Below are 25,111 nucleotides of genomic sequence, written 5' to 3' on the forward strand. Positions count from 1 at the left end.
AGTGGGACGGGTAAGGTCGAAAGGTTGGAACGGATATTATAGAGAGAAAGAGAGAGAGAGGGGGAGAGAGAGAGGGATGATAATAGAGAAAGAGTGGGAGGAGGTGAAGTGGCGTTAATGGAAGAGCTTACCCTGGGACGATCGCGAACGACCTCGATCGCGCGTGTCTCGACGAGCGAGTTTACCAGTGTTTTGCCCGTGACCAGAGAGGACCTTGACAATGGCTGTTCGCGAGACGCTCTCTGCGACGTAGAGAAAGGTTCATAATAGGGAAAGAGAAGGTTGAGAGAACGAAGTGGGTGAGCGAGAGAGAGAGAGAGGAGAAAGAGAAGAAGAGAAAAAGAGACAGAGTGAGAGTGAGAGAGAGAGAGAGAGAGAGAGAGAGAGAGAGAGAGAGAAAGAGAGAGAGAGAAGGAAGGAAAGAGAAAGACGAAATCGAGGAGTAAGGAGGGTGAGTGCATCGCGACGCAGGCGCTGAATGCGCGCGCAACTCGCTCGATGCACCCGGAGGTCGCCTATCCCGTGCACGCGCCCCCGACCTTGACCTTATACGCGCCGCACGCGCTCTATGTTGTATACCTACATGTGTACGCGCGCGTTTCTATTTATGTATGTATGTATGTATATATATATATATATATATATATATATATATATATATGTACGTATCCATGTATATGTGATATGTATGAGCTCGAGGTCCATCCACTCGTCGACGGTTGAAGGTCACTGTGGCCGCCCCGGGAAGAGAACGGAGCCCTGGAGAAGGGTGGAAAAGAAGTAAAGGAAAAAAAAGGGAGAGAAAGAGAGAGAGAAAAAGAAAGAAAGAAAGACTTCCTCGACCCTCTCCGTATCTTACCCATTACGTAGTTTCCAAGTTAAAACATTATTATTTATTAGAGCGAACATATTGAATTACTTTTGATTATTAACAATAACGTCGTTGTTAATTCGAAGATAAAATAATTCTTTACGTCTTTTATATATCTGTTACGTATTTTTAATCTGTTGCTCGTATTCTTCTTTTCCTTCTATCTTTCTTTCCTTCATTCTTACATTATTAATCGTGAAACGTGTATTGCATAACTTGATGCGAATTGATTGATCGTAAAATTTGTAAGAGGGTGAAATGAATTGAATTATTAGATCGAGATAATTTTTTTCCCATGGTAAAAATTGAAGATAAAGATAATGGTATTATAATGACATTCCCATATGTTTCAATCGTTTCTAGTGAAATTCCTAATTATCAATATACAATCCAATATGGATTGATTAGCGTTAAAACGCTAAGGGTGAAAAAGGGTAATGTACTAAAGTTTAACGTTTAACGAAAAGGACCACACGTGTTCCAGAAATTTATCGAATGATTTCTCCTTCTATACCTCTTATACTCAACTAAGTAGGTAGGAAAACATCGGTGAACTATATCTGGATATCCAACGAGCAACGTGAAAGCTTGTCTCGACCGATTCTCGCGTAGATTAGAGAGACGGTGGAAAGTCGAGGTCGCCCTTGACGTAAGCGCCAATCGCGTGTAGATACAGACACATCACACCACACCACACCGCAACACACACACACACACATACACACAAACGAATACCCACTCACGTGTATGTCTTCTACATATACGTGACCCTCATAAAAGATCCTAGGAACCGGAAGACTTCGTTGAACGTAGTGAATCATTGCTTATATACAACATCACGTACTTTCTTAATGAGAATTTGTCAAGATCTGATCGATTTGATCGATCGATCTTCCCGGAAATAAATATAATATAATGCCGGCAACCTTCGGATTTGAAAATAGAACATTTGTATTCACGAAACGATCGCGAACCATTGACGGAGGCGTCGATAAACAAAGGCAAAAAAGTTATTACTTTTGTGATCTTTGACTTATGTCTGTTTATCGCTTAACACCATTACGATCTATTATTTTTTTATCATTTTGTCCATTTATATTTTCTCTCTTGGAAAAATGACAAAACAATGTTTTAACCCCGTAAGGTACTTATTTCAAGGAAATATCTTTAACATCTTAACATTGCAACAATTCAACGAACGTAATTTCTGAATAATTATTAGAAACGTTTATAAGATGAATTCAAATTCGTTACATAATGTATTAGATTATCACGATTAGGAACCTATTGGATCTATTCGATTATCGTTCGTAGAAAGCTTTTCCATTCGTATTCCTACTCCGCCTCGATGTTAACAAGGCCAAATTATTTTTCAAAATCGACATATACTTATGCATGTGCCTATGTACGTAAGTATATATACATATCTATATACATATCTACAATAAAGTAAAGCTTCAGACAAACGAAAAGCCTTAAAGCATTTGCGTATCGTTGAAAATGCAACGATTATTAAACTGGATATTGTTCTTGCGTAAGCTCTCCTCACTTTCTGATATAGGTACCTCTATGCGTTGCGAGCTTATTCAGGCGCGTGACGCTATCCGACGACCTTATCGTCTCCTTTATTGCTTAATATTCCTGCAAGATTTACATAACCTCGTTCCACATTGTTTGTGTGTATATGTATGCACCTATATGTATACTCATAGATGCATGTTACACATGTACCCGAATATATAGATATGTATGTGTGTGTATATATATATATATATATACATAGATATAGAATACATAGATATGTGCGTGCGTGTGTCAATGTGTATGTGTGTGTACATATATATATACATTGGGAATTTGTGCTCCGTTTTTCTTTTAATTTCAAAACGTTCATTTATTTCCCGCTTATTCACAATTCGTCAAGGAAAATCGATCAACGTGCAAGAATAAATAAAAATAATATGAAACGTACGCAAAAATAGAGCGAGAGAGAGGGAGAGAATTTTCGAAGGATATCGCGATAACAACAGTGAGATCGGAAATAAACGTTTTCGTGACGATATAAATAATTTCGGGATAAATAACAATTAACCCTCAACGTTAAAAAGCTATTTAGAATGTGCCATTATGAAAATATAAATTCACGTTGAAAATCAATGTTGCATTTATCAAGAATTGTTAAGACGAAAATTCAAGAATGACAAGTTTTTCGTTTTGTCCGATTACGAATACGCTCGAATTAAGACGCTGTTAATTAAACGTCAATGAGATATTTGCAAATGATTTTTCGTCATTCAATTAAATATGAAATTTATCATGTAAATTAAATTAATTATTGGTAAAAAGGATTGATAAAAAAAAAAAATTTCAAACGGATATAGTAAAAATATCAAGAGTGAAATCAGAGAAAAAAACTAATAATTGTAGCTCCCCCTCTCTCTCTATCTCATTCCCTCTCTTTTCTTTTTTTTTTTGATTTGGAGCACAAGAGAGCTCGTATTTCACTCTTGAGAAGAGAATTTGAACGTTGGCAGATGAAAAACACATTCTTTCCTCGAAAATAGTCTGTTGTTCCGCTTTGAATGTACGTTAGAAAAGCTCCTTAAGATTTCGTGGAAATACTCGTCGATTGATACGATGTTATCAGCATTACAATATAATCGCAATATAAATATTGTACGTATGTATGTATTTATACACTTATAGAGATCGATTTTTCTCTCTATCTCATTGCTCCTTCGACTATCTCCTCTCTCATGCTGTATAAAGAATTAAAAATAAATCACGTCCTTTTTGTTTCTTCCTTTTTTCTCTTTTTCTTCTTTTACGGAACATAAAATTTTTATATTTAATTTTTTTTTTTTATTATTATATGACAATGTTTAACTTATTAATTTTGAATTATTCAATTGAATTTAATCATTTCATACTTCATTCTTAATCAATAATATATTTTATTATTTATCCATTTGTCGAATCACATTTCAAATTCGAATAATTTCTATTTCTTTCTCTGCGTTCACTTCTTCGCTATACCATACACAAAACCCCATAGAAATAAATTTTGTATACACACATATACACACAGAGGACTCACTCACTTACTCACTCTCTCTCTCTCTCTTTCCCTCTCTCGTGTATGCCGTCAGCCGCGTCCTTGACATTGCCCGTTGCAGCGTCTCGACGCAACGCGGATTGCATCAGAGCGCGAATTCAGCCATTTATTTTATCGTTCAGAGACTAAAAGTAGAAGGGGAAGGGAAATACCGTGACGATTTTCACGTGGGGATGAACGTTGTCCTATGACGAAAATCAAAATAAAAGGAAAGGAAGACGAAAGGACAAGGACTCTTATCTCTCTCTCTCTCTCTCTCTCTCTCTCTCTCTCTCTCTCTCTCTCTCTCTCTCTCTCTCTCTCTCTCTCTCTCTCTCTCTCTCTATATATATATATATATATATATATCTCTATCTCTCTTTCTGTCTCTGTCTTTTGAATGAGAGAAAGAAAAAGAGATACACTCAAGATCGATCGAGAAAAACAAAGAGAGAGAGAGAGAGAGAGAGAGAGAGAGAGAGAGAGAGAGAGAGAGAGAGAGAGAGAACAGCACAGTTGGCCGACGGCCCGGCAAATTTCTACGGCGCTTTCTCAAATGACAATATATAACTACATATAAAAGCGCGCGTGTCGAACCGCACGCGGAACGTCGCGCGGAAAGTTATAGCATCTATTGGCCTTGTCCTTGACATCGACCGCTGCGTCCCAACGCTACGCAGGCCACAATTGCATCAGAATGTTCGATGCAACCGTCGTAGTAGAAATAGGAGGAGGAGAGGGAGAAGGAGGAGGGGAAGGAGGAGAAGGAGGAGGAGGAAGGAGGTAGAATAGTCTCCCCCTCCCATAAAATGAGTAAAGAGGGGTAAAGAGGGTTATTGACTAGGAAGATAGGAGTGGTGGAGGGTGACGAAGAACGAAAGATCGAGGATGCAGGATTAAAGGAGGGGATTAGACAAACTGAGTGGGGTGAGTAAAGAATGAGAAGAGGTTGGAGGGGTAAAGGAGAATGAAAACGAGCAACGATAGACAGGTGGGTGGCTTAAATAGGACATCTTAATATCGTAGTTGTCGTTGTATCGTTTGTTGTATCTCACGTTATCTCTTTCCTAGATCGTATCGAATAATGCTCCAATATGATCTATCATAATAAATCATTGCGTCATGGGTAACTTAGCGATTTACCTTCTCTCGATTTAATTATTTTTAATTGCAATTCGATTCTCCCTCCTTTGAATTGCCATTAGATCGGAATATCGTTAGGACGGATAAACGAACAAACATGTTTTTAAAGTTCTATTATATGTGCGATATAAAAAGCTCGTATGTAACGTAACGCAAAAAAACAAATGAAGAAGCAATAAATCAACACGTAGAAGGGGTTATCCTTGGATTTTCGGAGAAAGAAATAAAATAAAATAAAAAAAAGAAAAAAAAAAGAGAGAGAGAGAGAGAGAGAGAAAAGGAGAAAAAGAAAAAAAAATAGGCTGACTTGTACGTGACACATTCTACAGATGTGTTGTTGATCCTATACGTCTACGTAGAATCGTTATATACGTATAGAATACGTACTTACGAAAGTTGCCTGAAATAAAGCAAGGTCGGATTTTAACCGAATGGTTGGTTATCCGGCAGGAGTATCGGTCCTAAGGCATGTATAATAATTTATTAAATATTTATAGGTATATATTTCAACAGGATAGAAACGAAAACAGAGATAATCACGATCATATAATATTTCAAAAAAAAAATCTAATTAATTATTAAACGAAAATCCACAGATTCAGAAATTTATTTTATTTGACCTTACTTGTATCAAGTCAAAGAACGTAAATAAGGTCAAGTAGGTATACGGAATGAAAGTAAACATTTTGAATATCGTACGTAATATACGTAATATGTTGACACGCGCTCGTTTATATGTAAATATATTTTCTATATGAACATATATATATATATATATAAAAGAAATGTGCGTCTATATTATTTTGAAATTACGCTTTGCGTAATTCCAAGCGTATTTTAAGACCGTCCTTTTATACGGCGATGACTTTTCTCGTTCAAAAAAAAAAAAACAAAAAAAAAAGTGTACATTACAAATGAATCCACGTCGACCATTGTTATATATCTTATTTGTTTGGGTTAATTACGAAGTACTTCGTTTTTTTCTTTCTTCTTTTTTTTTTTTGTCGTTTCGTTCTTTTCTTTTTTTTCCTATTTACTTCGTACGTCGCATAAAAAAAAGTACAATCATTAAAAAATAAAATTATTTAAACTTCTTGCCTTTCGATACTTTAGGCTTTCCTCTTGGTGGTTTACCACCGCCATGACTCTTTTTTTTACTTCGTCCTTTAGTCTTTTCTTTTGCCTTAGCCGCTCGCAAATCCTTCTTCATTCTAGGATCTACTATTTTGTATCTGCCTTTTATTCCGGGTGGCCTTACTGCTCTTTTTTGAGAAGTATGTTTCTTCGCTACTACATAAGTTACTTCCTTCTTTGGCTCCTTATGAGCTTTCTTATATATGCTATATAAATAAATAAATAAATAAATAAATAAATAAATAAATATATATATATATATATATACATATAAATAAAAAAGAAGGAAAAGTTTATATATGTACATAACATACATGATCTAAATAAAACATACAATATTACATTGATAATACTTACGCTTTAACTTGTCGTGCTTTTTCACGTTCACTTATTTCTGTACTTTCCATCAAAGCTTCGACCTTTTTCTTTGCTTTCTCTAATTTACGCATCGAACGTTTCTTTTTTCTCGCTTTAGCTTCTAAAACCTTTTTGATCGGTCTAACATTCAAATCCTCTACTCTCTTTTCATATTCTTGTACGAGTTCCTTCGGTACTGGAGCATCTTTTTTCATATGCTTTTCTTCATCCTGTACAAACCAATCTGGCAAATTAGTATCGTTAAAGACATATCTATTCCAAGCGCCGTCGATCAAATCTCGTCTAGCCTTCTTAGATTGTATCATTAAAGAACCCAATGCCAGATCTTGAACCGATAATTTTCTCTTCTTTAATTTTTCATCTAAAAAATAAAATACAAGGAAAACAAATATATATATACATATAAGAATCGCGAAATAATAGATAAGTATAATTAATAAATAGTAATCGTTTACTTACTAGCTTTCTCTTTCGACACTACTTCGTATCCATCCTTACCACCTATCTTTTTGACTTTTTTATTTGGCGCCATCATTTCCTCCACATCGTAATTAGAATCTGTATCGTCGCTCGCACTATTTGATCCCGCGTCAGTATCATCATCATCATCATCATCATCTTCTTCTTCTTCTTCTTCTTTCTCCACCATTTGCTCCTTTTCCTCTCCAACAATTTTTCCACCCTTTTCCTTATAATTCTCGATCATTTTATCCAATTCAAAGTCCTCATCCTTTTCATCCTCCAAATTTTTAAATATATCCTTTTCAAACCATAACTGAGCTTTGTGAATTCTCTTAGTTTTTTTATCTCTATAATCAAGATCTGTTATCAGAGGATTAGTTTCCTCTTCGTCTTCGTTTTTAGTATTTTTTCGATTATTCTTTTTCTTAGCACTTTCATCTTCTTCGTCTTCCGACGAACTAAAACCTATCATAAATAATAATAAATAAAATTAAAAATCATTGAATATATTATTTATGAGAAATGAATGATTATTAATACCTAATCCTGATTTCTCGCTATCCTCCGTACTTTCATCGTCAGATTTTTCTAACTCGCTATCCTCCGACTTATAATATAATTCAGAACTATCTAAATGTCCTTTATCCTTTTCATAGATTATCTTTTTTGATTTTCCTTTACGTTCTTCGTCAGAATCGTGATCGCTCTCCGCTACGATATCGGGACTTTGATCGGTTACGTTCACCAATGCCTCATGGGTTTTAATTTGTGTCAAACTAAACATCTCGTCTCCTTCTAATTTAGGTCCCTCATCACCTTTGTGAATCATTTTAAGATTCAAACGTTCGTTTAATTTTTGCCTTTCTTTGTTTACCCTTTTCTTTTTCCGCTTCAATTCTTTTTCTTCCTCTTCACGAACCTTTTCTATTTCCTGCATAATTTCTTCATCCTCTAAATCTTCTTGTTCTTCAATGGTTAAAGATTTTTTACTCTCCTCCGTTGTTTCTTCCGTTATATCATTTGATTTTAATTTTGATTCGACAAATATTTCCCTTAAAGCTTTCCACCAATTAAGTAATAAACGCAAATCCTTCCTACCAAGTACTTTAATATCTTTACAACATTCTTTAATCTCTTTCGTTGTTTTCTCGTGATTCGCAATATCATCGTCGTCTAATAAAATTTCCGATGTATTTTGCAAAGCGTCTATTCCACTTTCAAATTTAATAAAATCTTTTACAGAGACCGAATGATACAACGTATAATCATTTTCCGGATAACCTTCGGCCTTTTGTTTCTTCTGTTTTTCCGGATGGAATACATTCAATTTATTTGTAGGCTCTAATTGTAATTCTGAGAATACATATTTTGAATCTAAAAATTTTGGATCTATTTTGTCAGGTGCAATATAATATTGACAGATCACAAAAATTTCAGCTGATTCGCTACGAGAAGCTTGTGGTTTTGTTGCATGTACCTTGTGAAAATATCAATAGGATTAATTTATTTTATTTATATTAAATTGATAAATTCATATATGAATTATTTACCTTTTTGAATAATTGTTTAAATACCCATATCAATGGATTATAATCTTTTGATCTGAATACTTTAGTAACAAACCATCCACCTGGTCTTAGAAATTGTGTGGCTAATTTAACAGCGTGCAACGTTAAAACAGCTTGTTGATATGCATCATGAAGCCAATTTTTTCCAACGTTAGGTGCACCATCGTTTAAAACTACATCTGCCTTCCAAGTTTTTAATTCACGAGTAATAGCCACTCTACATTTATCTGTTGTAATATCTTCGACTAAACTTATACAACCAGGTATTGGTTTTATTGGAAACAAATCTATTCCAATAACTATTGATGATACTGGCATATTTTGTCGTGCCACTTGCATCCATCCACCAGGTGCTGCACACAAATCTATACATACTCGAGATTTTTGAAGAAATTCAAATTTACGATTAAGCTGTATTAATTTGAAAGCAGCACGTGATCTGTAACCTAAAGGAATAAAAGAAAAATTTCAAAAAGGAAAAAAAAGAAAGAGATCGATTTTATAAATAGAAATAAATAAATTATAGTCAACATATATCAAATTGTTCATACCTGTTTCCTTGGCTAATTGATAATATTTATCTTTTCTTTGTTTTCCGATCTTTCCCTTTTTACCCATTTTTAAACCACTCCAAATATTTTTAACGATGTAACAACATAAATTAAACAAAACTATCAAAGAGGTTATAACATGTGGTCGAAAGAGGACCGATTACAATAAACATAACCTCAACATAATACCAATCTTCTAAATGGAAATTCATCGAATCTTTACGTAGAAATCAAACTGAAAAGTACACTAGCGACATTCGAACGTTTTCAGGTATAATCAAGTGCTGCCATCTCTCCTATTTATGACGAATTTCTTCAACAATTTTCTTCCAACCAAGTCGATAATAACAGAACCATATCTTGTATAAAAAATTATTTTTATCTATAAATTATTCTCGAAAAGACACTATTTTCTAACATGATTTTTTTTTTTTTTTCAAAGAAAATAAAGCTTCGTTCAAAAGTTCAAAAAGGGATTGTGTCCTCACAAAATGAGAGATTGTTCATCAAAAACGTTCAAGAATTACACCTGTGATCATTATTTCTAATTAAACCATTAGAAAGGCAGGATTAATGAACAGCTTTAACAAGTTAATATATAGAAAAATTAACTCTTTGTAAAAAATGTAAATATTTTAATATTTCAATTTTAAATAACTATTCTAAAGTAATATTATGAATTATTATTATATATGTAAAGAAAGAATATTATTGGTCAATACGCCATCTAACTTTTTAAATATGGAATTATAATAATAGGTAATCTTTTACTTTGTTGATCGTGATTAGAACTTCCAAGAGTATAACAGAAAATTTGTTATTTCTTCAGTATAATTAAATTTTATTGAAGTATTTTAATCTTTAAATATTAAAATTCCAAAAGATTTATAACTTTATACATTTAAAATGATATTAACAAAATGGAGTCTATGTATGATTTATCCTTATCGAAATGAAAATTTAAATAATGTTTTGTAGTAATTTTATGATATTTTATTATCAAGTTTTAATCATTAAGAACTAGTATTAGAAAATGGCTAGATTTCAATGGTCTTTGAGACAAGCACCAAGGCACATAAGGTAATTTATTGAAGTAACATTAACACTTTTTATTTAAAGAATTTAATGAACCATAACTATTTTGCTTTTTAAGACTAAGTATTAAGAAAAAATGGTGGCGTTTACAAATCACATGTAAATCTTTATTTTATAATGACTTTTTGGATTGGAGCTATATTTGTGATATACTTATGGAACCAATGTTTTGGTTTGTGGAAAATTTTACTGCCTGGTTAGGACCAGTAAGTTCTTTGCAATTTTATATTTTTCAAAAGACATTAAAATGTACAAATTTCATAATTTTATTAATACCATTTAGCTTTCGCAATATATTTACTAAACTTCACAGCCTTTAGGTATGCGTAGTAATGGTAACTTTACTAAAAGCAAGCATCGTTTGTATTGCATATTGGATTGGCTTACCTTACTGGTGGGAAAAGAGCCCATTTTTGACAATATTTTTATTACTAATTGGAAATTGGCTTCTTATTAACGTATGTTTCCACTATTACATGGGTGTAAATGTACCAGCAGGTTACCCACCACAAGGTGGTCTTATTCCAGAGGCTGTGAGCATTTGTAAAAAATGTATTAAACCAAAACCTCCTAGAACACATCATTGTTCTATTTGTAACAAATGTGTGCTTAAAATGGATCATCATTGTCGTATCCTTTTTGCTTATTTAACGTGTTTATATGATGCAAAATAAAAAAAAAAAAAAAAAAAAGTATTTGCATAAAAAATTCATATATTTCTTAAACAAACTTATAGCATGGCTGAATAACTGTGTTGGTCATTATAATCACAGATATTTTTTTCAATATATGGCTTTTACCGTGGTGGGAATTTTATTCATTATGATCTTTGGAATAGAAATAGCATATCAAGAGTTTTTTCCAGCACAGGAAATTGAGCTAGATGGTCATCCAGTTCGCATTAACAATTCTGAGATTATTCCTGTGGTAAGTTTATATTATATTTTATACTTTCTTATTATTATTAAATTATTAGTTACAAACAAACAAAAAATGTCTTTTAGGCAGAATCATTAGATCATTTATCTCAAGAAGAAATAGCTGAAATTGCAAAGCAAGTTGCTGAAAACAAAGAAAAAGAATGGAGACGCAGACTTATAGTTTATGCAGCATTAATTTGTGTAGCTACATGTACAACGCTTGGGGCATTAACTTGGTGGCATGCAGGTCTTATTACAAGAGGAGAAACTAGCATTGAAGCACGCATTAATAGTACTGAAACAGAAAAATATAAAGCAATTGGAAAATCATATCAAAATCCTTATAATTTTGGACCAAGGGAAAACTGGAAATTGTTTTTAGGCATAGTTGATAGGTAATCTTACATAAACTTTTATTACCATTACCAACTTGTATATTATATTATAAAACAAAATTGTGAATTTATATATATATATATTATCTGTTTATTTATTTAACATATCACCTAAATTTTTGCAGAAGTTGGTGGTATGTTCTTTTTCCTTCAACTCACGGCCCATATGGAAATGGTCTTATGTGGAGAACAATCCACGACATTAAAATATCTTGAGTTTGAAACTGAAACAATTCTAAGAGATGTTATACAATTATCTTTTATATATTTTTCTTGTGTGTGTATCATATGATTCTTATACTTATGACATTCTAGTCAAATTGTAATGCATGATTATAGAGAAACTGATATCATGCACTTAAATATATAAAATATTCAACACCTATCATACAATCAATACCTTTTATATATATATATATATATATATATATATATATATATATATTTCCTAATACAGATATAAATATCATTGTTTATAATTATATTTAATTTTGCAATGAAAGCATGCTCTTTTCCAATATAAAAAAAAAAAGATAATACCATTAAGAAATAGTAAGAAAGTAACGATATTAATAATGTAATTCATCTATAATTTGATAGTTATTTGAATAAATTAAATTTTTTACCTTTTGTAAGATATTATATCTTCATTAAAGTTGCTAATTCTCTGGCCAGACAATATCCTCTATCCAATTAAGGTAATGTGAAACTCTTGTATACACACCAGGTGAATTTACGACTGCACAACCTTCTCCAAAGCTAGTAATTCCAATTATTTGGAAAAGACACGAATATACGGGATGCGGTAATTGTAAAGGTCCACCTGAATCTCCTTGGCAAGCATCTTTAATCCATCCACCATGAGGATCACCCGCGCATATCATACTAGGTGTTACACCAAATGGAACTGCTAAGGAATTATTATGTTTTATAGAACATGCAATGTTATCTATTATATCAAGTTGTGCCTTTTGCAATTTTTCACTTTGTTCACCACCTAAAAATATTACAATTTACAATCTTTTAATATAAAGCATATAAAATTTAATTCCAAAGTAAGAAAATATTAAATATAGATTGAACTTACCAAATTCAGTAACACCCCAGCCACTAATCCAAACTTTTATGGGTACATTGTCATATAGCTGATAAAGACATGCTGGTTTAATTAAAGTATTAAAAGTAACAGTTCTCTTTAATTTAATAAGAGCTATGTCTGCATACATTGCAGGTGGATTATAAGATGGGTGCCGTATCATTTGTTCAATTCCAATTACAATTCCAGTTTTCTCATCCTTTATATCACTAATACCAATCTTTGCGACTGTAGGACTACCGCTATAAGATAAAATATTATCATATATAATTAATAATGTTATAAAATAATGAATATTAAAATATTTAATAATATTCATTTGTTCTATATAACAACATTTTAGATTACAAGGAAAGAAAAATAATCTACTTTGGTCCATAAGTGCAATGTGAAGCAGTGAGAACCCAGGAAGGTGAAATTAATGTGGCACCGCAGTAAAGCATAAAAGATCCATTCCTTAATATTTTGCCTAAGGCAACCATATGCGGAAATTCACCAGGTGTTGCAATTGTGCCACCAGTTATAAGCCGATCAGGTGTTGTACACTGTTCATTTTCTACTCTAATCACTTGTGTGTTGATACCAACTAAAGATTGTACTTCTGATACACCCAAAAATTGTTTACCATATTCTTCACATTCTATAATATAGTATTTAGTTATTAATTGGATGAAATCATAAACTAGCATTGTTTAAGTAAACTTACTGATATCTGACTTTGTCCTAGTACTATATCTACTAGATGAACCTATTGGAGATACTATGAAAGGTTTAGGTTGTTCCTGAGGAAGATTTGAAATTTCTTTCTTCTTAATATCTCTTTGATTTTGAAAATCAATCGCAGGAAATGAATTAATATTACTGCTTTCATTTACAATATATGGATTGTGTTCATTGGTATTTCCGTATGAATATATAATAAGTGAAGAAGCATTTGTAAAGAATGGATTACTGTAATAATCTACAATTTCTTCATTTTTGTTCGACCAGCTCGAAGAACCTACGGATATATCATAATTCCTTAATATAACTCGTCCGTAATAGATTCGCGAATTGACTTATATTTATTTATTTATTTATTGTTTTTTTTTTTTACGTCGTTGCATAAATCAGGTAAAATAATATACAGATCATAAATGTTTTTTTTTTGTAGGACGATTAAATACTGATATATATAAAATAATAAATAATTCACCTGCATTTTCGGAAGATATAAACAATAGATTGTCCAAAATAAACAATAGAAAAATTACGATAAAATTCCAACGTATCAAAGAAAATGTCATCATTGGAAATAAGGAAAATCTACTGCTATGTCCATTGAACATCAATAAAATCTTTACATGTGTTAATAAGTCAAGTGTCAATGCCAAAATAATTATTTCTTCGATGATTTATCTTATATTATTGTTATATTTACTTGTATTTTGTGTGTGTCTGTGTAGAAACACGCATGCGATTATATATATATATATATATATATATATATATATATATATATATATAAATAATCAATTGTGTAATGATTATTAAGTGATATATATGTATAGAATGTTTATAGAAAGTCTATTGTGTGCGTGCGTGTATATATATATATATATATATATATATATATATATATTCTTAATAGTTTCTCTAAGAATATATAAATGAAATTATGTATCTTTAGCTTCTTTTTTCCTTTGTCTTTTATATTTATAAAAAATTAATATAAAGATAAACTGACGAACTAGGACGATTAAAAATTTATTTATCATGTATGTTTTAATAAAAAAAAAAAATATCAAAATTTTTATTACACACTATAAAAATGTCATTTGTTTTTCTTTTTTTTTTTTTTTTTTTTTTAATTCTGATCCCTCAAACATTTTCTTGTACCTTAATATATCCATACATATGTTTAATATGCGAAAGGAATAAAAAGGATTAATATTATAAACTTAATAATTTGTTTTCTTTTATTCGGCCATCTTGCAAGAAATGTTCAGTTTGATTTTTTCTCTTTTCGAACGTCAGATGTCACTGCATATTTTCTCACAAATACATTGCATCTACATATCGACTATTATAATGAGTAAAGTATAACATACTTAATATTACTAATTAAGTCAAATTAAAAATGATAATAATAATAATAATAATAAATAAATAAATATCTGACAATGTATTAATTATTAATGTACCATTTAATTATTCTATTATTATTATATTCTTAATTTTATGAGCTCCTAGGAAAGGCAACTAATAATGCACGTAGGATAAATGTAACTCAACGTTAAGTATTATTTATTATATAACTCAACGTTAAGTATTATTTATTATACGTTTTATATTTCATCATTATATTATTCATAATTTATCTATATTACTTCAAATAATCTCTTTTTCTAATTATTTGCTCTTTAACCAGAGATAAATCATTTTAACAGATAAAATTAGTTAATAAAGCTCCTCATAAGATCGAAAAGATTCTATTTAATATAGTACGAAACTATTCTGATTAATACGAATATTGTTATAATTATTAATAATTATTAGTGATCTGTAATATTTGTTAACGATCGTTATTTAAACAAATAGACAGAAAATTATTTTAATCGATACAATCTCCGATAGAATTTTCAAAATGATATTTTTACTAATAATTTGTTGTTTTTTATCGTTTAATTGTGTAATTAGTAATTCGGAAAATTCACCATGGATCGTTATTATCGGAGCTGGTGCTTCTGGTATAGCTGCAGCTTCTAAATTATATGAAAATGGATTTAAAAATATTTCAATCTTAGAAGCTCAAGATAGGATTGGTGGACGTATTCACACTATTCAATTTGGTATGTAATCTTTTTACGTGATGCTATAGGATTAACAGGCATTATTTATATCTATAAGACAGATTGAAATAATAATAATAATAATAATAATAATAATAATAATAATAATAATAATTATTATTATTATTATCATTATTATTATTATTAATATTTTGCTCTTTTTTTAGGTGAATATTTAATAGATCTTGGAGCGCAATGGGTACATGGACAATTAAATAATGTGGTATATGAACTTGCTGCGCCTTATGATTTATTGGAACATACTAATTGGAAATTTTCCTCCTATAATTCTGCAGGCTTCAAGATAGACGAAACGATTTTTAAAGATACTATTGATATTTTTGAAAATGCTTTCTATAATATAACCATACCTTATAAAAATATTTCTGTCGGCGAATATTACGAACAAAAGTATATAATATTAACATCGTATTTTTTCGATATACGTTTCCTATAGGCATTTTTTTTTTTTTATCATTTTTATTTATTTTAAGTAATTAAACATCACGTAACAACGTTTAACTATTTAAATTTATGGTGTATTTTAGATTTGCAGAATATTTCAAAGATCATCCTGAAATAAATACTACTCTTCAAAATGATTTATTAAGATTTTATAATCTAGTAGAATGTTCATTTTCTGCATCGGATACATGGTATGAACCGTCTATGAAAGCAGAATTAGAATATGAAATGTGTGAAGGAAATTTTTCTATTAATTGGAAGGACAAAGGATATAGCACTATTTTAAATATTCTAATGGTTTATATACTTTTGAATATCCATAATATAATTTTTTATTAAATCTTATAACGCGCATATAATATACAATATAGAAGAAGATATATTGTATAATTTTCAGAAAAAATTTCCTGACGCAACTAAAGAATTGCCAATTTTGAACAATACACTTTTGAACTCTGAAGTAATTAATATTGACTATACAGGAAATAATAATATCGTAAAAATTCGAACTCTTAATAATCAAGAATATTTAGCGGATCATGTCATAGTGACACCATCTTTGGGTGTTTTGAAGGCAGACTATCAATCTTTGTTTAATCCGCCTTTACCAGAATCAAAAATTACAAACATTAAGGTACAAGATGTCTGTCTTTTATAATTTGTATTAGATTATATATTTTAATTAATAACATTCGAAATAATCATTAATTTATTATCAATTATTTGATAATTAACTAACTTTAATTCTTTTGTAGGGTTTGGCTTATGGTACCGAATGTAAAATATTTTTTCAATTTGATGAACCTTGGTGGGATTATAACTTCAATTGGGCATTTAGTTTATTGTTTAATGAAAGCTACAAAGATGAGTTAGAAAACGGTGTATGTACAAATATTTTTAAAAATCCATATATAATATTTAATGCTATATACATATTTTATTTACTTAGATTTCTGATAAGAAATGGATTACAAGTACAACATCATTTAGTAGTGTTGAAAACAAACCTTCTTTATTACTTGCTTGGATAACACCAAAGGGATGTCGTATTTTGGAAACACTTTCCGATGATGAAGTTCTTGAACATTCCATGGATATGTTACACACTTTTATGGGGAAAGATTACAATATTACAAAACCTAGTGCAATGATAAGGTAATAAATATATTTGTTTTTTTCATCTAATGCAATTTCTTATTAACATGATTTTTTAGGAGTGCATGGACACAAAACAAACATTTTCGTGGGACCTATAGTTTTCATAGTATTGAATCTGATAAAGTACATGCATCAGCAGAAGGGCTCTCAGAACCTATAATAAAAAATCAAATTCCCGTACGTAATTACTACTTCTTCATAATTACGAAAATATTATTTTTTTAATTTCGCTTTGTTTTTTTTTCCATTTTTTTCTTCAGATAATTTTATTTGCTGGAGAAGCTACAAGCAAACGTTATTATTCAACTGTACATGGTGCAATTGTATCAGGATGGAGGGAAGCAGATAGACTTATAGAACTTTATGGAAAAACTTCATAAATAAATTACTTACATAAATATACTATTTGATATAAAATATATTCCATATATAAAACTAAATTAAAACTTGATGATATTTACTCAATGTATGTTGTATATATGCGTATTATTATGAACACAATTAATTTGTATAAAAAATTAAAATTAATTAACATAATAACGTAAAAAAGTTTGTGCCTGATTTAATCCAGTCTCATAAGCCCCATGTGTAGTAGAATAAAAATTGTCATGCGTTCCTTCACCAGCAAACATTATCACTGGTACAATCTATGATTAAAAAGAATATATTTTATAATATTATGAATTGTCATATAGTTATCTGTCAAAATAATTAAACATTTATTATTTACCTTAGTACAATTTTGCTGAGTTATTGTTCCCCAAATTGGTTCTGCTAGTGTACCTGGCGTGATTTTTTTTCTATCACAATTCACTGAAATGTGACTGTAACTACCTCTTATGTACTTGTTTGCATTCCATTGTGTTCTAATACATCTTTGCACTTTAGGTATATTATCAACTTTAAGAAAATACTTAAATAAATTCAAACAATCATTTGCAACTTCTTCTTCACTCAATGTTTCAATAATACTAGCACCTTGTCCGCCAACCCAACCAAGGAGTACACCCTGATGATTTTGTAAAACATCAAAACCTGTAAGATCTTTGGTCCACGTAGCCAAGGACTTTTCAGAAAATACATTTATATTATTTTTGTGCCAAATAAATTGAAATCCTTTAGTTTCCGACTTCCACCAAGAATGACCAAAATCAAGAAATATTTTATTTATTAAACCAAATCCAAGACATTCAATTCCTAAAGTATAATTGAATGGTAATGGAGGCACAAACATGTTTTGATAATTTTCTTTGAGATGGCCAAGGGAACATGTAATTATAACACATTTTGTAAAAATCTGTCTTTCATCTGACAGTGTTAAAACAATTGATTTTTCTGATTCATTAATATTAATATTTTGTTGCCATTCTATTAGTTCCACAGCACTATTTAAATATAAATTATTTGGATCTAAATTGTCAGCAATAAGTTTTAATATAGAACTATATTCGGTTTTAAATGAAAGGTATTCTGGACCACCAACAAACTAAAAAAGAGTTGATAATAGAAATATCATATAATTATAATGAATATGTTTTCTTATATACTTACTTTGAAATTTCCCCAACCTTTCAAAGACAATTCATCTAATGTGAAACAAGAATTGTCAATTATAAGAAATCTAGTCATCCAATCAAAAATTCCTTTCTTAATATCTTTTATCTCGGTTATATCATTTGATTGCTGTAAATAATTTCTAAAACGACTTCTTAAAATTCTGCCAATATTTTCAAAATTATTTTGAATTTCTTGATTCTCACGATTTTCACATTCTTCTAATATATTACGTACAAAGTTATCAATTTCTTCCACCAACTTTAAATCAATTTCTAACCCATTTTCGGATAAAAATACTCCCTCTCCATCCTTACATTGAGTATTTGATAATAATTGTTTTTCATTACATAACTTTGCTAATTTACTTTGGCCGCCATGTAAAAATTGTGCACCATATTCAATCCAGTTCTCATTCCATGATGTTGATTGTATCCGTCCACCAATTTGTTCTTGAGCTGTTTAATTATTATAAAATATGATTAATTTTCATCTTTATTAAATTTCCTTGCAGTGAAAGTGCTCACCTTCTAATAAAAGATAATTTTTAAAATTAGCATCTTCTAAAGCTTTTGCTGCTGCTAGCCCAGCAATGCCTGCTCCAATTATTACAACTTCTGGTTTACCTATCGGTTGTATCTTCATGGTTTGTATTTTTCTTATTTTTTCGAAGTCGTTTATTGTTTGCCTTAACCAACCATGTATTCTACATAACCCATATAACAGTGAGCTCTATTTGTATTGTAATTAAATCATCATATCAAACTTTTGACAATACTTGTTATTAATTTGTTTTTTACTCAATATAATATCTGTTCTAATATAATAACTTTCACAATAATTACCTCTATTTATTGATTGAGAAATATATAATTACTAATAAATTATAATAAAAAGCATATACATATACACACATATATATATATACATATATATATATACATATACATATATGTATATACATATATATATATATATATATATATATATATATATTTATATATATTTGATATAGTATCTCATAAGATATCGCTTTTCTGGGAAGTAATATATATCTATTAATGTAAGCAGCAAAAGACAATATATATATATATATAATATATATATATATATAACTTTGTTAAATATATTATAAAATATGTGCATTATTACTATAATATACAGTAAATATTGTAAGCACCAAGCAATATGATTAATACTATGATTTATTATCCGCATATATATACTTGTTATGTGGCAGTTTCTACTTTATTGGAAAGACAAAGATACGTCCAGAGTTTACCATAATCCATTCATTAGGAAGAACGTGGTTTTTGGTTAAAGATGAGAATCTAATTGCCTATGAAAAAGCATGCCAATCAATAAAAATAGAATACATTAATTATTATAATACCGTATGATGTTCATTCGTGCTATTTGACTTATATGAATTATATATAAAGCTTTTGGTGTATTCCAGCTTTACTAAATGCTTATTGCGCAAACACGGATTAATTATTAATATTTATTTTTGATAAACTTGAGCAATTGAAATGAAATATTTAAAAGAAAATAAGTAATGCACTTAAACAAATAATTTGAGTCATAGATAAGATTTGAAAAAATTCAGCGGAGCATTCAATCATATTTTAAACCATAATGTAATAATGTAATGTATTAATAAGATTTCAAACATAAATAATGATTAATGAAATTTGTCCTCACCTTTGGTATTGCAATAATCTATCTGCTTCACGGAATCCAGATTCAACAGCTCCATGAACAGTAGAATAGTAATGATCATGAGTCGCTTCTCCAGCAAAGAGTATTAGCTGAAATATCATGAAGAGAACTAATTAAAATATATATTTAATAAAAATATAAAATTATTTTCAATACATTTACGTACAGGTTTATTATCAGAAGACATTATTGGTTCAGCAAGATCTTTTGGTCGTACATTTAGTTTTTCAGACATCATGCTTTGAAAGGTATAACACCCACGAAAATTACTATTTGTATACCAATTTGATCTGTAAATTAAAAATAAATGTGAAAAATATTTTAATAAATATGTACAGATACCTTATTTTTACCTTTTTTACCTTATCATATGATCTGGTCTTGGAATATTATGAGATTTTCCAAGAAATGTTTCTAACAATAAATATAATCCTTCGATAATATCTATATCAGATAGTGTTTCAATATATTTTGCACCTCGTCTTACAACCCAGGCACATAAAACTCTAGGCTGATAGTCTACTGTAAAAAATGTAAATACATCACATAGCCATGCATTGTCCTATAAAAAATAAGAATTTTTTATTTCAATTTATACAAATTTGAATTCATTACATAGCTAATAATGTAGAAAAATATATGAATATCATACTTGACCATGAGAATCAAGAAACTGCATTTTATCTTCTTTGGTCCAAGCTAAACTAAAACCAGCACATTCTTCTTTCCACCATATATATGGAAATTCTAGAAAAACTTTATTTACAGTTCCAATACTCAAACCCTGTGTATATATAAATATTTTATTAAATATAACTATTAACAATTTTTTCTTATAATTTTATTCAAATTACCTTTATGGCACGTTGTTTTCTTTCAGACAATGAAGGTAAAAACATCATAGAATGTTTTTCCTTTAGGACTCCTAAAGATGCTGTGAATATAACATGAGAAGCATTATATTTAGATCCATCTTTAACTTTAACAATCACATTATTAGTAGATGTATAATCAATAAGAGATACTTCTTTATTAAATTTAATTTTTTCTGTTATCATTAATGTTTCCTTGGAATCTGGGATTTTGTTCTGATAACAAAAAAATTAAAATAAAAAAAATTAATATTAAAAAAGTAAAAACTATAATACGCATATGTTTTCTAATATATGTTATTACATGTTTTACAAACCAATAATAAATCAAATAACGTTTTGTAACCATGTGTTTTCCAGTTAAGTAAAGAGTCACCTTCACATTGCCAATATTCTGTAATACCTTTGGCAGAAACATCAAACCATGTATCACTACATTGAATGGAGTTATCGAATTTATGGAACCAATCCAGAAATAATTCTGCTTCCTCTTTATCGGTAAAGGATTTTTCTTTCATAATTTTATAAAATCTAAAGCAAATACCATTTTTATTTCTCTTTTTTCTATGTATATAATTTATTATCAAAATGTTCATTAATGTAATTTCCTTCTTACTCATTACAAAAATATTCTCCGTACGATCCTATGGCATTTTTTAAATCTTCCATTGAACGATCAGAAATATCATAGTATGCCTTCAATGACTCAATACTACGTTCTTGTGGGATTATTTTACCTTTAGGAGTTACAAATATTTGTTTATTAAAATCATGTAATATTTTAGAAGAATCAAGCAATTTATGTGGAAAAGCAAGATTAAAAACTACATTTCCTCTTTCTCCATGTACCCATTGAGCACCTAATTCCACCACATTGTCCGCTAAATTAAACAAATATTCATATACATTATCTTTCTAAATAATATTAAATAAAGTATCATGAAAAGAATAATTACCAAATTCTACTGTATGTATTCTACCACCAATACGATCACCAGCTTCAAGTATAGTAATATTTTGTAAACCTTTTTCTAATAATCTCTTAGCAGCTGAAATTCCAGCAGCTCCAGCTCCAATTATTAATATTTTAGGTTCATTAAACATTTTTACCTTTTATTTTTTAAACGTCTTTTTCTACCTTCCAGAAACATAAAAATAGAAAAAACATTTGAATTATCAATAGGTATTTTTTCTTATTGCGTCAAAAATTTATCTCCTAAATGAAGATTTTAATAAATGAATTTATCCATTTACTCTTATATACAAAATATTATGTTAATTATACCTTACAATATTTTCTGCAATCTCCAAATTTATATACAATCATGCTACGTAATAATTCAGTTTGATATTGGATCATATTGATAACACTTTTATCATTATATTTGACCTAATTTATCACTTATATGTTTTGAATACATATTGTAAATTACTTAAAGCTTTTTTTTTTTTTTTTTCACTCACATCGCATGCGACTTCAGCGACAGATATGGACGAAATATGAACTACAAACGTTATAGAAAAATTATGTGACTATCCCAACAATGTATAAATTTGTTTACGTTATAACCCTCTCACGCGATTAGAATAATCGAATTAATATGTGACAAAAATTTTTGTATATAGTAAAAATTGTAATGCACCTGACAAAAACAAGAAAAAGATATAGATTAATTGAAAAGTATTTATTAATTGTACAAACCTCATATTTTTCGAATCTATTGAAACTTATACGAATAACTAATGTGAGTTTAAGCAGCTATCAGTTGGATTTTACTTGCATTGAAATAAAATAGAACAAATAAAAATAGAAAAACAAACAACAGTTGGAAAAGTATCATTGATGTATATCATGAATTTTGAGAGAAGTGTATATGATGGCAAATATAAATATAATAGATGATATAATATTTAATCCAAAAAGAGCAAACAAGGGTAAAAATAAAACCAAATAAGAATCAATGAGAATAATAAAGAAATTAGTATTTTTATTAGATTTCTTTAAGAAATTACTTTAACATTCAATCATATCTAATCTATTTATATATCTAACAATACAAAATGTAAGTATTTAATGTTTAGTTAAAATAAGAAAAGAATTGGAAAAGTACTGAAATATGCAGCCATTTGCTCGTTAATACTTGCGATATATTATCTAGATGCAGATTTTGATATATTACAAGTACTACCGACGCAGGTCTCACTACGTGGAAGTTGCTGCATATGGAGACCCACGAGCTAACGGTGACTCTACTTTACTCTAAAATCCGCGCTCCGCGATACCGACCCTTATGCCTTCCGCTTCGGATATCTTGGGCATGGTTCAAAGCTAACAGGAAGTATATAGCCTCAGCTACAGGGACCCCACTTACAGAGAGCTTTACCGTTCGACACCATCGCCTCGGGCATAACGGATTATTAAGCACATCTGAATTCGTGCATCCGAATTTCGAACAATCAAAGCGCATTAATCGCGTTCGCGACACTCACGTGTGTTATAATTACGTAGATTCTACTGTTCTATCCAAATTCGCGTAGTAATCTAATCGATATGTCGAAGAAATCAAACGAAGTCCCAGGTAGGACTTTCAATCGCGCAAGCTAACTCTCACGTGAGTGTTAGAATAACGGTGATTCTAAGTTGAAATCCGAAGCGCACCCCGAATTTCAATACTAAAACGAAGTCCATAATTGGACTTTTGATCGCGCGCGGACACCCATGCAAGTGTTCGAAAAACGATGACTCTACTCTAAATAAACTAATCGAATATTCGAGCAAATATAAACGAAGTCCCCGGTAGGACTTTTAAGTCGCGCTCGCGTTCATTCACGTGAGTATTAGAAAAACGGTGATTCTACTCTAAATTCGCGTTTTCGATACGAGCACTCAAACGAAATTTAATCGCGCCCGAGAACACCCACGCTTGTGCACACCGACACGCGCGGAAGTGTTCTTTCTATTCTTCCCGTAACCGCGTGTAAAAATCGATGGTGAATCCAGTACATTGGATTGCTACGATGACACATTCGATCAGAGATGAACCTATGCCTTGATGATCTATCCTGAAAAAAAAAGATAAGGAAAAAATAAGAAAAAGAAAAGAAAAGACAGATTGAATATCGCTGCATGATTGCTCGATCATCCCTGAAACAGAAAAAAAGAAGATGAATAAAAGAAAGATAAGAAAATAGAAGTAGCTCTGCACGCTGCTGAAACATCAGTCCGCTTTATCTCATGAGTCCTACCTAATGCTTAAAAATTAAAATTAATTAGAATATATTAATAACAAACCTAAAAACATAAAAACATAATTAAAAGAAAATAACATAATTAAATTCTGAAAAGATATAATAAAAAGAAATAACATATTAATAACATAATTAAAACATAATTAAAAACATAATTAAAGAAAAGAAATATGAGTAATAAAAGAAAGCTGCTGAAAGATAAGAAAATAGAAGTAGCTCTGCATGCTGCTGAAACAACAGTCCTCTTCATTTCATGGGTCCTACCTAATGCTTATAAATTACAATTAACAAAAATATATTAATAACATAAGTAAAAACATAAAAGCATAAATAAAAAGAATTAACATAAATAAATATTAAAAAGAAATAACATAATTATATTCTGAAAAGACATAATTAAAAAGAAATATAATAAAAATCTGAAAAGACATAATGAAAAGAAATAACATATTAATGACATAATTAAAAACATAATTAATGAAAAAAAATATGAGATACAAAAGAAAGCTGCAGAAAAACATAAAAATAAAAGTAGATCTACACAATGCTGAGA

At 29.8% G+C, this 25,111-nt stretch overlaps 5 protein-coding genes across 7 annotated transcripts; 2 read left to right on the forward strand and 3 right to left on the reverse strand.

Moving 5' to 3' along the window:
* Nucleotides 1-4,771: 4,771 nt before the first annotated feature.
* Nucleotides 4,772-12,027, forward strand: LOC118448275 (palmitoyltransferase ZDHHC16). 2 transcript variants are annotated; one of them, XM_085662939.1, is made up of 6 exons: nucleotides 4,772-5,574; nucleotides 10,355-10,502; nucleotides 10,617-10,926; nucleotides 11,033-11,223; nucleotides 11,301-11,611; nucleotides 11,737-12,027. In XM_085662939.1, the coding sequence occupies exons 1-6, from the start codon at nucleotides 5,540-5,542 to the stop codon at nucleotides 11,825-11,827; spliced, it is 1,086 nt and encodes a 361-aa protein (XP_085519065.1). In that variant the 5' UTR covers nucleotides 4,772-5,539; the 3' UTR covers nucleotides 11,828-12,027. The 2 variants fall into 2 exon arrangements, with proteins under 2 accessions (XP_085519065.1, XP_035737221.2); XM_035881328.2 differs by lacking the exon at nucleotides 4,772-5,574 and adding an exon at nucleotides 9,951-10,281.
* Nucleotides 5,895-9,379, reverse strand: LOC118448273 (pre-rRNA 2'-O-ribose RNA methyltransferase FTSJ3). The gene is made up of 6 exons (XM_035881324.2): nucleotides 9,202-9,379; nucleotides 8,633-9,096; nucleotides 7,623-8,559; nucleotides 7,080-7,547; nucleotides 6,600-6,981; nucleotides 5,895-6,448 (listed from the first exon to the last, which is right to left on the reverse strand). Exons 1-6 carry the CDS (start codon nucleotides 9,266-9,268, stop codon nucleotides 6,190-6,192), a joined length of 2,577 nt encoding a protein of 858 aa, XP_035737217.2. The 5' UTR covers nucleotides 9,269-9,379; the 3' UTR covers nucleotides 5,895-6,189.
* Nucleotides 11,371-14,158, reverse strand: LOC118448274 (trypsin-1). 2 transcript variants are annotated; one of them, XM_035881327.2, is made up of 7 exons: nucleotides 13,903-14,158; nucleotides 13,414-13,707; nucleotides 13,077-13,347; nucleotides 12,699-12,949; nucleotides 12,238-12,608; nucleotides 11,723-11,835; nucleotides 11,371-11,511 (listed from the first exon to the last, which is right to left on the reverse strand). In XM_035881327.2, the coding sequence occupies exons 1-5, from the start codon at nucleotides 14,033-14,035 to the stop codon at nucleotides 12,271-12,273; spliced, it is 1,287 nt and encodes a 428-aa protein (XP_035737220.2). In that variant the 5' UTR covers nucleotides 14,036-14,158; the 3' UTR covers nucleotides 11,371-11,511; nucleotides 11,723-11,835; nucleotides 12,238-12,270. The 2 variants fall into 2 exon arrangements, with proteins under 2 accessions (XP_035737220.2, XP_035737219.2); XM_035881326.2 differs by having other exon boundaries at nucleotides 11,723-11,846; nucleotides 13,903-14,157.
* A 796-nt stretch (nucleotides 14,159-14,954) lies between these two features.
* Nucleotides 14,955-17,563, forward strand: LOC118448243 (spermine oxidase). Its single transcript, XM_085663206.1, has 10 exons — nucleotides 14,955-14,960; nucleotides 15,147-15,190; nucleotides 15,387-15,538; nucleotides 15,706-15,949; nucleotides 16,087-16,300; nucleotides 16,401-16,637; nucleotides 16,759-16,884; nucleotides 16,953-17,158; nucleotides 17,218-17,338; nucleotides 17,422-17,563. Exons 1-10 carry the CDS (start codon nucleotides 14,955-14,957, stop codon nucleotides 17,539-17,541), a joined length of 1,470 nt encoding a protein of 489 aa, XP_085519332.1. The 3' UTR covers nucleotides 17,542-17,563.
* LOC118448242 (uncharacterized) lies at nucleotides 17,562-22,758 on the reverse strand. Its single transcript, XM_035881269.2, has 13 exons — nucleotides 22,595-22,758; nucleotides 22,266-22,447; nucleotides 21,926-22,190; nucleotides 21,627-21,840; nucleotides 21,292-21,525; nucleotides 21,090-21,221; nucleotides 20,800-20,999; nucleotides 20,604-20,727; nucleotides 20,420-20,526; nucleotides 19,243-19,421; nucleotides 18,713-19,173; nucleotides 17,892-18,647; nucleotides 17,562-17,808 (listed from the first exon to the last, which is right to left on the reverse strand). The coding sequence occupies exons 2-13, from the start codon at nucleotides 22,411-22,413 to the stop codon at nucleotides 17,686-17,688; spliced, it is 2,943 nt and encodes a 980-aa protein (XP_035737162.2). The 5' UTR covers nucleotides 22,414-22,447; nucleotides 22,595-22,758; the 3' UTR covers nucleotides 17,562-17,685.
* Nucleotides 22,759-25,111: the final 2,353 nt, after the last annotated feature.

The sequence above is a fragment of the Vespa mandarinia genome, chromosome 20 (genome assembly GCF_050613455.1).
Source record: "Vespa mandarinia isolate Hongniang chromosome 20, ASM5061345v1, whole genome shotgun sequence".
In the NCBI taxonomy this organism is placed as follows: Eukaryota; Metazoa; Arthropoda; class Insecta; order Hymenoptera; family Vespidae; genus Vespa; species Vespa mandarinia.

What these genes read in the sequence shown, in the direction of transcription:
- LOC118448273 (XM_035881324.2), bottom strand. Translation starts at nt 9,268, where the DNA reads ATGGGTAAAAAGGGAAAGATCGGAAAACAAAGAAAAGATAAATATTAT. An exon ending in TCAATTAGCCAAGGAAACAG is followed by an intron (nt 9,097 to 9,201) that starts GTATGAACAATT and finishes TTATTCCTTTAG; the next exon opens with GTTACAGATCACGTGCTGCT. An exon ending in AAAGCACGACAAGTTAAAGC is followed by an intron (nt 6,449 to 6,599) that starts GTAAGTATTATC and finishes TTATTTATATAG; the next exon opens with CATATATAAGAAAGCTCATA.
- LOC118448275 (XM_035881328.2), top strand. Translation starts at nt 10,235, where the DNA reads ATGGCTAGATTTCAATGGTCTTTGAGACAAGCACCAAGGCACATAAG. An exon ending in CAAGCACCAAGGCACATAAG is followed by an intron (nt 10,282 to 10,354) that starts GTAATTTATTGA and finishes TTGCTTTTTAAG; the next exon opens with ACTAAGTATTAAGAAAAAAT. An exon ending in TTACTGCCTGGTTAGGACCA is followed by an intron (nt 10,503 to 10,616) that starts GTAAGTTCTTTG and finishes CACAGCCTTTAG; the next exon opens with GTATGCGTAGTAATGGTAAC.
- LOC118448274 (XM_035881327.2), bottom strand. Translation starts at nt 14,035, where the DNA reads ATGTTCAATGGACATAGCAGTAGATTTTCCTTATTTCCAATGATGACA. An exon ending in TATATCTTCCGAAAATGCAG is followed by an intron (nt 13,708 to 13,902) that starts GTGAATTATTTA and finishes ATATATCCGTAG; the next exon opens with GTTCTTCGAGCTGGTCGAAC. An exon ending in TAGGACAAAGTCAGATATCA is followed by an intron (nt 13,348 to 13,413) that starts GTAAGTTTACTT and finishes ACTATATTATAG; the next exon opens with AATGTGAAGAATATGGTAAA.
- LOC118448243 (XM_085663206.1), top strand. An exon ending in AAACCTAGTGCAATGATAAG is followed by an intron (nt 17,159 to 17,217) that starts GTAATAAATATA and finishes ATGATTTTTTAG; the next exon opens with GAGTGCATGGACACAAAACA. An exon ending in TAATAAAAAATCAAATTCCC is followed by an intron (nt 17,339 to 17,421) that starts GTACGTAATTAC and finishes TTTTTTCTTCAG; the next exon opens with ATAATTTTATTTGCTGGAGA.
- LOC118448242 (XM_035881269.2), bottom strand. Translation starts at nt 22,413, where the DNA reads ATGTTTAATGAACCTAAAATATTAATAATTGGAGCTGGAGCTGCTGGA. An exon ending in GGAGAATATTTTTGTAATGA is followed by an intron (nt 21,841 to 21,925) that starts GTAAGAAGGAAA and finishes TATTTGCTTTAG; the next exon opens with ATTTTATAAAATTATGAAAG. An exon ending in AAATTATCTTTTATTAGAAG is followed by an intron (nt 19,174 to 19,242) that starts GTGAGCACTTTC and finishes ATAATTAAACAG; the next exon opens with CTCAAGAACAAATTGGTGGA.